The sequence below is a fragment of the Homalodisca vitripennis genome, unplaced genomic scaffold (assembly GCF_021130785.1).
Source record: "Homalodisca vitripennis isolate AUS2020 unplaced genomic scaffold, UT_GWSS_2.1 ScUCBcl_5307;HRSCAF=11975, whole genome shotgun sequence".
In the NCBI taxonomy this organism is placed as follows: domain Eukaryota; kingdom Metazoa; phylum Arthropoda; class Insecta; order Hemiptera; family Cicadellidae; genus Homalodisca; species Homalodisca vitripennis.
In genome coordinates, this window is record NW_025781411.1 from 11,051 (window position 1) to 25,777 (window position 14,727).

The 14,727-nt window shown below is 29.8% G+C and overlaps 1 protein-coding gene across 1 annotated transcript; it reads left to right on the plus strand.

Annotated features, from left to right (window-relative positions):
- The first annotated feature begins 3,370 nt into the window (after positions 1-3,370).
- On the plus strand, positions 3,371-14,192 carry LOC124373317. Its single transcript, XM_046831696.1, has 7 exons — positions 3,371-3,450; positions 4,557-4,622; positions 6,228-6,314; positions 9,510-9,575; positions 10,986-11,072; positions 12,909-12,974; positions 14,100-14,192. Exons 1-7 carry the CDS (start codon positions 3,447-3,449, stop codon positions 14,183-14,185), a joined length of 462 nt encoding a protein of 153 aa, XP_046687652.1. The 5' UTR covers positions 3,371-3,446; the 3' UTR covers positions 14,186-14,192.
- The last annotated feature ends 535 nt before the right edge of the window (positions 14,193-14,727 follow it).

The window sequence follows — 14,727 nt, forward strand, 5'->3', positions numbered from 1 at the left end:
GCTCACTAATTATAAACTATGATTCGAAATGATAATTTATTGTTTTCCATTCATGGTTAACATATAAATAAATATCCTTTACTACTGAGCATAAACAATATTCGACCTTACTTTAATTAGATAAAATAATTTTCTATTTGATTTTCACTAAAAGTGAGTGATTAATGTTATTATTATTCAAAATACTAGAGTTTTAGTTCAAGCAACACATTATTATCGGACCGGTAATTATTTAAATAACTGGATAAGATTTTTCTTGAAGTTTCATATTTTGGAAAAAAAGTAAAGAATAAAAACACTGCTCTCACCTCAAAAGTCTAGAAAACCCCCAAAACTGTCCAGCGACGGTTGAGAAGATCAGAGGGTGATGAAAGGATTCGCTATTCCTCACAATCTACATACCTCCCTCGACAGGCGGAACTTCAAACGGCAACGGCAACGTAGTGGCTAAGAACGTCGCGCTCTGTAGGTCAATGCAAACAGTAGTACTGTGACATCTCAATAAATCGGTCAAATTGGGTGCGCTCCAAAATTGATGAATAATAAAATGAGGTGATGAGTCTCATTTTCCGTGTAGTAAATAAAATGAGAGTTTAATTGTCACAACTATCGCCCACGTAAACAAACGATTCTGAGTCAGTGTAATGTCCCTAGACTGTGCTCTCAATCGAGTCAAGATTTCCGTCAGTTTAACCCCATCATTTGTTAAAAACTTTATGTTAATCCGTTGCGCAACAGACTAAGGAACTTCTTGCTCGGTCATAGCTTGAACACTATCCAGAAGACTTCCCCCAACACTCATAAACAAAGCATGTACACCTCACAACATTGTCTACGTAGGACATGCATTCTAAGAAGAATAGCAAAATTACCGTTTATAGATAATTTATTCATGTATAAGTCAAATTCTTGTAATAATCTTATTTTGGATTTAGTTTATTAATTTTCTTATTTTATTAAAGAATTTAAACCTTTTAAAACACGCATAAACACACACAAATATATTTCATGTATAACATTGCTACGATTCGTGTCTCAAAACATCTTTATGAATATTTTAGTGCTTTGAAATATATTCAAAACAGCCATGTTCTAATGTAGCAGACTTTTCCAATATTTCTCGAGATGGTAAACAAAATTGTTGTTTTTAACCTACTTCTACTGTAAAATAGTGCCTAAACAAACGTTTTTGTGAAAAATAATTATTTAATATGTTACAAAATTGTTGTGGGCGAAACTGTAATATAAGTTATAACTCAGGTTGTAAAACTATTAAAATATAATTATTAAGTATACTTCTTAAAAAAAATCAAAGCTAACAAATCTACTAATTCTCTTTGCAGATAAGTTTAATTCTTAACCATAAAAATACTGTTATCCGTACAGCTTTTGTCTGGAGAGCAATCTCAGTCAGTTAATTGATTTAAAAGGATTTATTGGACTTCTCACTACACCATATGATCCTCTTAGGGTGAAATTACAGCTCTGTGCTTCTCAGACGATAGTCCTTTTGTCTTTGAACCTTTTGTCGTACTCGGATACTACTTATCACCATGTTACTTTTGCACATACTCCGATATTGTTGACATGTTCGACGTTCACAATTTTAATAACCAGTGAGCACTTTTGTGATCTATTCTTGCATGTTGAATTGTTTGTAAAATGATAGTTTTCAGAACGTCAATCATCGGTCTGTGTTCAAAAGTTTCTTCTACAAACATCATATTGTCGTTTTATGATGCCTTCTTTGTCAACGTCTTCCCAGCTTTGAAAAATTGTGTCTGCTTCTTGCCGATTTGATATTGTATCTTCTTAATTATTTTTGTGTTGATCATCAAAGCAATTTACGTCACGATTTTGTAGTACACGTCAAATTGGAATGCCACCCTTTTTTCTATCGATTAATAAATCCTGACTTGGAACAAGATTATATCACTACTTTCACAGGGTCATAAATGCCTGACGGCATCGTGTGTCCTTGCCCTCTGGCCGGCACGAGAAGTCTGAGACAGTCGGTCACAAAACATTATACAATTACTGCCATTAGTTTACAAAATACTCTGTATAACATATGGTTATTTTAGGTAAGTACAACTAATAGAATTCAAAAAGAACACTATGTATAACTAATTTGTATTTACCAAAATACAATTAATTGTGCTAATATTATTACAAAATTGTACGTTATTTCCTATCCTAATTGCTAATGACTGAATATTGTTGTCAATATTTTAAAACTAATTAAAATACAACCTAGATGTAAATCTTTCAATGTTTTTTATGATCAGGTCTTAAATCATATTTCATCCACCAGGCAATTACATAAAGAATTCTTGTCAATATTTCCGAGGTATTACTCGATCAATTCTAAAAAAGACTTTTTTTCCAAATCTAAGCAAAACGTTTAGTACTTGTAGTTACCGAAATACAACTGGTAACAAAATCATCATTGATACTGGTAACCAAAATTCAAGGTTAACTACAATAATTTGAGTCATACTCAACATGAGAAAATCTTTTTGTATGTAAAATGATATTTGTAGACTAAGGATAAGCAGTCTCCTTGAGAGTTTCAGTCAAGTTAATGTGTAATAAGGTTTTGTTACTATGCCATAATATGGTAAATTTTCTATTGAAAAAAACAAAATACTGTTTAATAGGAATGAAGTGACTTAAAATTCGTAATAACGAGTAACAAATTATATTAAATTTGGCGTTACATGTATTCATTTCAAACAATGATTTTACGCGAAAAGGTATTATGGATGTACTTACGGTAATTCTATAAATAATATTTTATTGCGTGAGTAATTTCTTTAATTATTTAAGATTATCGTCTCTGTTGCATTAGCCGAACGCAAAATAGCAATTAAAAACCACTAAAACGCGTGTTGGTTGTATATTGTGCAGTTTATAAATATATATATATATATATATATATATATATATATATATATATATATATATATATACATCATATATATAGTGTTTAAAAATTAAATATTATACTCTAAAACCTATACCCTGGAATACGCTGAAGTTATAATTATTTAAATGCTAGAACTCAAATTGCTTCGCTAAAGATCTCCAAAAGTTAGACACTGATTGATACATTTTCAATTTTTTATCAATTAAGTTGTTTGTCTCCTTTCCTTTATACAATTGTTATTTTGATGAACATTGAATGATTTTATACCTAAGTTTTTACATGCTACTAGGAAAAATTTCTAAATAATCATTGTAAGATGTAGTTAAAGACAATCTTTCTGTAATTGAACATAAAGGTTATAAATTTTGGTATTTTATTTGTCTGTTGGGATCAACGAATGTTAATCGTCTGTTACATCTTGTGAATATTGTTTTCAGCTGCTTCCAGAGCACGGAATACAAACAGTGAAACTAGTACATCACGTGTTATTTCCAAAAATAACGATGTTCCAAATGAAATGGGTAAGAATGTTTTAGACACTTATTTGTATTGTAATATATAGACTCAAATTCTAATGGTGATAGGTTAGTAAAAATTTAATTGATTACATTAGAACAGACTCAATTTAAAACCTGTTTAACGAAGGTTGTGTAATGACCTGTTCTTGAGGAGGTTAGTTTTCGCTCTGCCTTTTTACGTGCGTTTTGCAACTTATGGTTAGGTATATGAAAGACTCACGATGTTGCATGTAATGTACTCCCCAAGACTGCCAAAATACATTTTGCTACCGTTCCTTTCTAGCACTCTTATCATTTATTGTTTTATTTAATGTTCTTTAATCGTTTTTTATCGATAAAATTCCCGTTCATACATAAAATGATTATGACCGCAGCACGAGCACGTGGTCTGAACTGTATTAACTTATCGTTTTACATTGGAAGGATATTTCTTCTCTTCTTTATAATGTTATTTATAACATCTATATGTTGAATAAGAGAAATGTAATCCTAGTCTGAAAAATGTAAACTTGGTTTTCTGATGTGAACTAAAACCTTTAGGTAATACTTAGTCATTAACAATATTTCGTTACTAAACTATTTCTCCTTATTTTTTACACAGGAATGCATATAGATTCTAAAACTAGGATCAATATCAAGTTTTGGTACTAAATTTTATTTAGAATCTAATCTCGTTAGTATCTACAGATCCTTAATAAAATGGTTACAATATTTCCGTATGAATTGGGATATATTCTTATTTCTTAGTAACAGCCAACATCGGTATCATAATAAAATTGGGAATCGAGACTACAGACCACGATTTTTCAATCCGAATTGATTTTTCTTATCAGCCCCTTATAGTTATTGTTACTAGTAAAAACTGTTATTGATTATCTGCTATTTAGTGTGTTGAGACAAACAAACATGTTTATATAATATGATTACTATTTGTGGCTTGCATATGATTAAAAGTATGTTTTATTTTTAAATTACCTATAATTCGACTAAATCAGCAATATTTAATGTGCTCAAGGATGAATAAATGTAACTACAATCCAGCGCTCTGATCAACTTGAAATTTCCTCCTTATCTTTGAGGTACTAAAATATGCTTGTTAAAAATTTCAGATTCCGGATTCAACAAGAAAAAACTATGCCTGCAATGTTACCAAGAACGACATTTGTATCCTTCAAGTAAGTATTAGTATTATTTAATGTTGATAATTATCAAGTTATAAGATGATTGAGATTTAGTTGAAGTGTTTCACTAAAAGTAAACATTTAACTGTGTATATTAAATAAATTATTTTAAATTAGTCATTTCAATAAATGTCATATTACACTGCAATGTTAAAAACCAGAATTCTCAGTTATTATTCTGGAGTTATCTAATTCATTAGGTACAGATGTGAGAAGTGCAAGTTTCCTCTTTTTTCCGAGAGGATAGTTTATAACACAAAATATCTAACACAGCAACCATGTGCTGAGGCACACGATTTCTAAGCATTGTTTATATTTACCTGAGAAGTACGACTCTTCTCAATTCCGAGAGGATATTACATATCATACCTAATTGCAGTTGCGTTTGCAACTTTCTATCACGTGCAAAGGCATGCGAGGCAAAGCAAGCACTGTTTACACTTAGCTGAGAAGGGCTATTGAACTATATTCAGAGAGGATAGTGCATAATATAAATTGTCAAACACTGCAAAATTGTGCTAAGGCATACGGGTAAAAAGCAAGCACTGTTTACACTTAGCTGAGAAGGGCTATTGAACTATATTCAGAGAGGATAGTGCATAATATAAATTGTCAAACACTGCAAAATTGTGCTAAGGCATACGGGTAAAAAGCAAACACTGTTTACACTTAGCTGAGAAGGGCTATTGAACTATATTCAGAGAGGATAGTGCATAATATAAATTGTCAAACACTGCAAAATTGTGCTAAGGCATACGGGTAAAAAGCAAACACTGTTGACAATTTCATGAGATTCGGATTAAAAATAGTTAAAAAATATTTTTTAAGACCAGTTCGTATTAAAGGTAAACATGTAAGATGTTGTAAACGGGAGTTGCAAACGTCGTTGGCTTTGTTTCATTTTTATAACATGAAATAATATATTTAAGGTCATTATTCATTGTGCCGTTCCATAGCCTAATGAAGTTAACCTGCATGAGGAATGTACAGTGTTGAGTATTGACATTTTGATGTAAAAGGTGCAAATCAAAGCCTCTCTGTTCGAGTTATACTCGTGTTAAAAATATAAATTATTTCAATATTTTTACATTTACAATTGCAAATGTTTTATATACAACAAATATGATTTACCATGTTTATACATCAGTGCGTATAATAGCAACAAAATAGATTTAATAATCCATAGTGTTTCAAAATAGTATATTATACTCTAAAAAGTTTTAATTATTTTAAATACTTAACCTCAAACTATACCGCTACTAATCTCCAAAAGTTAGACATTGATTGATACATTTTAAGTTTTTTTATCAAGTAAGTTATTTTTCTGCTTTCCTTTCTACAATTGTCATTTAGATGAATATTTAATGACTTTTTACCTACGTTCCTACAAGCAACTAGGAAAAGTTTTGAAGTTTTATGTACATTGTTCAATGTACAAAAAATATAAGTATAAGTTCTAACTTTAACTACATTGTTTTATGTAGTTAAAGACAACCTTACTGTAATTTAACATGAAGGTTATAAATCTTGGTATTTTATTTTCATGTTGGAATCATTGAATATTAATCGTTTGTTACATATTGTGAATTTTATTTTCAGCTGCATCCAGAGTACGAAATACAAGCAATGAAACTAGTACATCACGTGTTACTTCCACAGATAACTATGTTGCACATGAAATGTTGGGTAAGAATGTTTTTCACACTTATTTGTATTAATATATAGACTTAAATTGTAATGGGGAAAGGGTACATGGAAATGTATTTATTACGTAAGAACAGGCTCGATTTAAAAACCAGTTTAAAGAAGGTTGTGTTCTTGAGGGGGTACGCATTCTTACATACGTCTTGCAACTTATGCTTAGGTACATGAGAGACTCACGATGTTGAATGCAATGTCGCATATAGCACTCTTATCCTTTATTATTTAATTTAATTGTTGTTAATCGTTTATTTGTTTCTTACGATAGTATTACCGTTCATACGCACATCAATATAACATGACCGCACAATGTGGTCAAAGTTTCGTTGAGTGAGTGTGTGTAAAGATTAAAATTTGAAAAATATGATAGTAAAAACTCATAACTCTTACAACAAAGATGAAATATTTGCCTATTCAAAAAAGCGTTATTTATTCATCTGTCATGTTTTTAAACTGTAATTCAAACACTACGTGTTTTAATAGTATTCAACTTATTTTTAATTTGTAAAAACGAGTTACAAATGCTAATAATTTTTGCTTTTCCATATATTAATTTCAAACTATGATTTTATACAAAAAGCTTTATTGACATAATTTTTTAATGAAATAAACGTAGATGAATCTGACAAGTTACCGTAGTTCTAAAAATAATATTTTGTTACGTTCGTAATTTTTGTACTTATTTCAGCATATCGCTTCTGCTGCGTTAACAAAACACGAACTAACAAATACAAACCGCAGAAGTGTTTGTTTGTCGTATTTTAAATTTTTATTTTGTTGTACATACAAGTATAAACCATCCATTTATTGTAATTTGTTATAATAATAAGCTCGCAGTTCCTATGTGCTATTGCTATCTTTTTTTGTATACATCCTTGAATCTGTTGTATACCGTACATGTCCGATTGTCCGCTTTTCAGCGTTAAACAGATATTAGTCAATTTATTTTTGTGTCATGGAATGTGTATATTTGAATGAATATATCATTTTAAGAATATATGTATATTTATATCTGAAAATGTTTTTAATACGATAAAGGGTGGTTTGAATTATTTAACTGCCCAGATTTAATTAAATGGTAAAAGCCCAAACTATTTAGTGCATTATATATTCATAGTTTCATTATATATATATATATATATATATATATATATATATAATAATGAATGTATTATATCAACTTTTATTTTATCATTATATATATATATATATATATATATATATATATATATATATATATATATATATATATCAACTAAAGAGGGAAGACTAAAGAGTAGACTAAAGAGGGTTGTAAGCCACAATATAACGTAACAGTCTAAACAGAATAGAAAGAGCAGGCTTATTCTAATTAATTGGAACGATATTCCTTCTCTTCTTTATAGAGTGTTCTTTATATTATCTATATTATGTTGAAGAAAAGAAATGTAATTTAAGTCTTATAAATTAAAACCTGTTCTTTTGCTGTGAACTAAATTCCTTAGTTAATATTTAATCAATAACAATATTTAAGTACTAAAATATTTCTCGGTTTTTACACGAGAATGTATATAAAATTCTAAAACTAGGATCAATATTAAGTTTTTGTTCTAAAATTTTATTTCGAAACCAATCTCGTTAGTATCTACAGATCTCTTATAAAATGGCTACAATATTTGCGTATGAATTGGGATATATTCTTATAAAAAGAAAAAAAAGAAAACACACACACACACACACACACACACACACACATATATATATATATATATATATATATATATATATATATATATATATCTTAGTAACAGTTAACACCGGTATCATAATAAAATTCGAAATCGAGACTACAGACCACGATTTTTGAATCCGAATTGATTTTTCTTATCAGCCCCTTATAGTTAATGTTAATGTTAAAACTGTTATTGATTATCTGCTATTTTGTGTGATGAGACAAACAAAACAGGTTTATACAATATGATTTTTATTTGTTGCTTTTTCGTAGGAATATGGTTAATTCCTATTTCTTGTTACCAATTAACACAGGTATCATAATAAAAATCGGAATAGACAATACAGACTGCAATTTGGAATCGGAATTAACTTTTATTAATGGCCCTTTACAGCAATTGTTACTGGTAAAATTGTAATTGATTATCTGCTATTTAGGGTGTTAAGACAAGTTCTGTTATAATCGCAAATGAATTACTCAATTGACATTTAAAACTAAACATGTTTATATAATTTAACTAATACAGTATTAGCTATAAAAAACAGTACTGAAACTGAATCAATTGTAGTTGCCTTCTCGATCAGCTGATTCAATTGTCGATTGTTGCCACTGCTGCGTGTTCATTACTTCTTTCTTATTTGCGGTTAGTTTTTACTAACATGGTGCTAACAACGATATAGAAAGTTTTTATCTTAGGGCATTATTTTCACTCATACCGAATTGGACGTGCGGGTGGGCCAAGCTTATACACTGAATTACGTTTTCAGGAACATTTCCACAAATTTAATTCTGTGATTCTTAGTGTTGTTGAAAAATTTAGAAGAACAGGTAATATTTTGACACAGTAAATGGGCTTTTCAGGTCGCCCAACTACTGTATGTACAAATGAAAACCACGAAAGAGTGTTGCAGCAAGTATTACAGTCACCGAAAAGAAGCCATTAGGTCGTATTAACGACCTTCTCTTAAACTGAATATTAGCAATACGTCAATGCGAAGAATGTTGAACAAAATTTGTGGTTTTCCTTACGGGATACAAACTGGACAAACTTTGAACTGTAGAAACAAACTAGCCAGAGTTCAGTACTTTGCTTCAATTTTAGCAATATGCTATGAAGAAACTGAGTTGATGTATGGTTTACACATAAATATTGAACACGTTATACCCGAGTTTAACCAATTTTGCTTCCTTTGAGTTGTATTTATTGGTAAAATCTATATTTAATGTTACAGTGCTTACCACAATAATATATTACCATTTCAGTACCATTTATTTTGGCTAATACTGTATTTGTGTCTTGCATATAATTAAAAGTAAATTCTATTTTAAAATTACCTATAGTTCGACTAAATCAGCAGTATTTAATGTGCTTAAGAATAAATAAATGTAACTACTGTCCGCTCTCTGCTCAACTGGTAGTTTTCTTCATCACTTTTAGGTAATAAAATATGTTTTGTATAAAATTTCAGATCCTCGATTAAAATTGAAAAGATCAAGCCAAAAGAATTACGAAGAACGAAATTCGTTTTCTTCAAGTAAGTATTAGTACTATTTAATGTTAATAATTATTCGACTATAGGACTTAGTTGAAGTATTGCACAATATTGTAATAATTTGGGAGTACATATTAAAAAAAGTATTTGAAATTAGCCATAGCGATGAATTTCATATGACATGTAATGTTAAAAACCAGAAATTTCTGTTATTCCGAGAGGATAGTACATAACATAAAATATCTAACACAGCAACCATGTGCTGAGGCATAAGCGGCATAGTATGCATTGTTTACATTTGTATGTTAAAGTAAAATTTTGCTATGTTCCTAGAGTAGTAAAAATATTACCTTATGTAACATAGCAACTATGTGCTGTGGAACACGAAGCTAAGCAAGCACTGTTTACACTAAACTGAGAAGTGCTATTGAGCTATATTCCGAGAGTTTAGTGCATACCGTACATTATCAAACACTGCAAACTTGTGCTAAGGCATACAAAGCTAAGCAAGCACTGTTTACACTAAACTGAGAAGTGCTATTGAGCTATATTCCGAGAGTTTAGTGTATACCGTACATTATCAAACACTGCAAACTTGTGCTAAGGCATACAAAGCTAAGCAAGCACTGTTTACACTAAACTGAGAAGTGCTATTGAGCTATATTCCGAGAGTTTAGTGTATACCGTACATTATCAAACACTGCAAACTTGTGCTAAGGCATACAAAGCTAAGCAAGCACGGTTTAACACTAAACTCAAAAGTGCTATTGAGCTGTATTCCGAGAGTTTAGTGCATATCGTACATTATCAAACACTGCAAACTTGTGCTAAGGCATACGAAAAAAGTACATTTGCATTTTGATGGAATAGGTGCAAATAATGGCCTCTCTGTGCAAGTTATATTACGTGTTTATAAAATATGGATTACTTAAATATTTTTACAATTACTAATGCAAAGGTTTTTTATAGATCAAAATATGATATACAATGTTTATAAATTACAGCAGTAGCGAAATATAGATTTGATAATCTATCGTGTTTAAAAATAGCATATTATACCCTAAAACTTATTCCCTGGAAAACATTGAATTTATAATTATGTTCAATGTTTGAACTCAAACCGCACCGCTTCTAACCTCCAAAAAATAGACATTCATTCCTACACCTTAAGTTTTTTATCAACTAAGCTGTTTGTTCCTTTATAAAATTGTCATTTTGATGAATATTGGATGATTTTATACCTAAGTTTTACATGCTACTAGGAAAAAGGTCTAAATAATCACTCTTTGGTGTAGTTACAGACAATTGTTCTGTAATTGGTCATGAAAATTATAAATCATGGTATTTTATTTGTCTGTTATGAACATTGAATATTATAAATCTTGGTATTTTATTTTCATGTTGGAATCATTGAATATTAATCGTTTGTTACATATTATGAATTTCTTTCAGCTACATCCAGAGCACGAAATACAACCAATGAAAGTGGTACATTACGTATTACTTTTAAAAATAACCATGCTCCATATGAAAAGTTGGGTAAGCATGTTTTTCACACTTATTCGTATTATTATATAGATTTAACTTTTAACGGTGAAAGAGTACATGTAAATGTATTTATTATATAAGAACAGGCTCGATTTAAAACCAGTTTAAAGAAGGTTGTGTTGTTGAGGGGATACGCATTTTTACATGTGTCTTTCAACTTATGCTTAGGTTTATGAGAGACACGATGTTACATGCAATGTCGTATTTACTCCCTAAGACTGGCAAGAATATTTTGCTATTGTTTTTTTCTAGCACTCTTATGTTATATTATTTTATTTTATTTTTGTTAATCGTTTATTTGTTTTTTACGATAGTATTACCTTTCATACAAAAATAAATATCTCATACCGTTTGGAATATAGAGATACAGATCCAACTAGTTAGTTTAAAAAGTAAATAAATATTCTTATTTAAATGTTGTGTTAGTTATATGAATTTCTGTGATAGTCATAAAGGTAAAATTTTAAATAACTACTCTTTTTAATTTATTATAAGTTTGATACGACACATATTTAGACACTATGCATTACACTATACAATAACAGCATAAGATAAGCAATACATTTTATAAACCTAACTCTAATCTTAACAAACTTTAAATTTATTGTTCGGTTTTTTATAATAATTAAAGAATTTCTTTGAAGAAATTTACGACAGTTAACCTTATTCCTCTTATTCATTAAGATGTTTTGGTCTTCTTTCGATTCATATCATCATATAGTGCAATGGATCACAATATGGTCAAAGTTTTGTAGCGTGAGTGTGGGTTATATTTAAATTTGAAAAATCTATTGGTAAATCCTATAACTCTACATTAAAACAAAGATAAAATATTAGCATATTCTAGCAAGCGTTATTTAATTATTTTTTCAAGTGTATAGTGTGATCCAACACTACGTGTTTTAATGGCGATGAAAACACGAGTAACACATAAAAATAACTTTTTGATTTGCTGTGGGTTAGTTTCAAAGTATGGTTATACACTAAAATGTATAAAGACGTACTTTATGTATGTTATTAACAAATTACCCTAGTTCTAAAAACATTATTTTGCTTGCGTTCATAATTTAGGTACTTATTTTAGCTTATCGCCTCTGCTGCACCGGATATTGGAACGATATTCTTCCTTCTTTTAGAATGTTCTTTATATTATCTATATTATGACGAAGAGAAATGTAATTCATGTCGGATAAATGTAAACTAGGTCTTCTGATCCTAACTAAAATCTTAAGTATTTAGTCAATATCAATATTCACGTACTAAACTATGTTTTCTTATTATTTATACAGGAATGTATATAAAATTCTAAATGTGGGATCAATATCAAGTAGTGGTATTAAATTTTATTTAGGATCTAATCTCGTTATTATATACGGATACATAATAAAATTTACTACAATATCTTCGTATGAAGTGGGTTATATTTTTATTTCTTAGTATCAATTAACACAGGTATCATATCATAATAAAATTCCGAATCGAGAACACACATCACGATTTTGAAAATGCAATGGATTTTTCTTTTAGGTTCTTTACATCAGTTGTTGCTGGTAAAACTGTTATTGATTATCTGCTATTTAGTTTGGTGTGTGTTTTATTTGTTATTTAGTGTATAAAATGAGTTATAAAATTGACATTTAAAGATAAACATGTTTATACAATTTGATTAATACTTGTGTCTTGCATATAATTAAAAGTAAATTATATTTTCAATGGGATATAATGTGCTTAACGATGAATAAATGTAACAACGGCTCAAGTCCCTGCTTAACTCGTAGTTTTCCTCATCTCTTGAAGTATTAAAATATGTTTTGTTTAAAATTTCAGATCCTCGATTAAAATTGAAAAAATCATGCTCAAAAAACTACCAAGAAAGAAATTCGTTTTCTTCAAGTAAGTATTAATTTTATTTAACGTAAAAATTTTAGGTTATAAAACGATTAAGACTGAAGTATTTCACTACGATGGAAAAATATGGCAGCACATAGTAAATAAAATATTTGAAATTAGCCATTGCAATAAATGCAATATTACATATATAGGATAATACATATATCGTACCTAATCTAACGCTTCTACCGTGTGCAGAGGCATGTGAGGCAAAGCAAGCACTGTTGACTCTAAACTGATAGGGGCAACTGTACTATATTCCGATAGTGGATAAAGGATATTGAATACCATACATTATCAAACACTGCATCCTCGTGTTGAGGCGTAAAAGAAAAAGCAAACACTGTTGACAATGTCATGCAATTCTGATTTATTATAGTTGAAAACTATTCTTAAAAAACAGTTGGTATTAAAGGTTACCATTAAAAATTTTACAAACAGGGGTGGCAAACCTGGTTGGCTTTGTTTCATTTTTATAACTTGTAATAATATATTTAAGGTCATTATTGATTGTGCTGTTCCATGGCCTAATGAAGTCGACCTGCATGAGAAATATTACAGTGTTGTGTATTGGTATTTTGATAAAACAGGGGCAAATCAATGCCACTCTGTGCGAGTTATATTACGTGTTATAAAAATATGAAGTACGTAAATATGCAAATGCAATTGTTTTATATACAACCAATTTTGATATACAATTTTTAGAAATTGCAGTAGTATGTAAGTAGCAAAAAAATAGATTTATCATTCCATAGTTTTTTCAAAATAGCATATTATACTCTAAAACCTACACCCGGGAAAAACACTGAATTTATGATTATTTTTAATGTTTAAACTCAAACTGCATCGCTACTGATTTAGACCAAAAGTTAGACATTTAATGCTACATTTTAAGTTTTTTATCAAGTAAGTTATTTGTCTTATTTGCTTTCTACAATTGGCCTTTTGATGAATATTGAATGATTTCATACCTTCGTTGTTACAAGCATCAAGGAAAAACTTCTAAGTAGTCATTGTTCCACGTAGTTTCAGACAATCATTCAGTAATTGGTCTTGGACATTTTTTATGTGTCTTTTGGGATCATTGACTATTAATCGCTTGTTGTATATTGTAAATTTTGTTTTCAGCTGCATCCAGAGTACGAAAAACAACCAATGAGACTAGTACATCACGTGTTACTTTCAAAGATAACTTTGGTACATATAAATGTTAGGTAAGACTCCTGTTAAACACTTATTGATATTAATATATAGACTTAAATTTTAATGGTGATAGCGTACATGGAAATGTATTTATTACATAAGAATAGGTTCGATTTAAAACCAGATTAAAGAAGGTTGTTACAGGAACCTGTTCTTGAGGAGGTTCCCATTTATTCAAGCGTTTTGCAACGCCTAGGTACATGAGAGACTCACGATGTTGCATGTAATCTCGCATGTACACCCCACGGCTGGCAAGAATATTTACTATAGTTTCATTCTAGCACTCTTATCATTTAGCGTTTTGTTTAATTTTCGTTAATCGTTAATTTTTTTCTCTTTTTTCAATAACATTTCCGTTCATTCTAAACATGATTATGGCCGCTGCACGTACACGTGGTTAGAACTGTACTGTAGTAAAATACAAACATCTGCATGGATAATGGGATCTTAGTGGCTAGGCATACAGAGCAGTCTGCAAATCAGTTATTGCCAGGGGCAAGACATAGAGATCGGGCTTATTGCCCTTGCATGTATAGAGCATGCAAAGTTGCAT

What these genes read in the sequence shown, in the direction of transcription:
- LOC124373317 (XM_046831696.1), top strand. An exon ending in ACGACATTTGTATCCTTCAA is followed by an intron (nt 4,623 to 6,227) that starts GTAAGTATTAGT and finishes TTTTATTTTCAG; the next exon opens with CTGCATCCAGAGTACGAAAT. An exon ending in AAGAAATTCGTTTTCTTCAA is followed by an intron (nt 12,975 to 14,099) that starts GTAAGTATTAAT and finishes TTTTGTTTTCAG; the next exon opens with CTGCATCCAGAGTACGAAAA.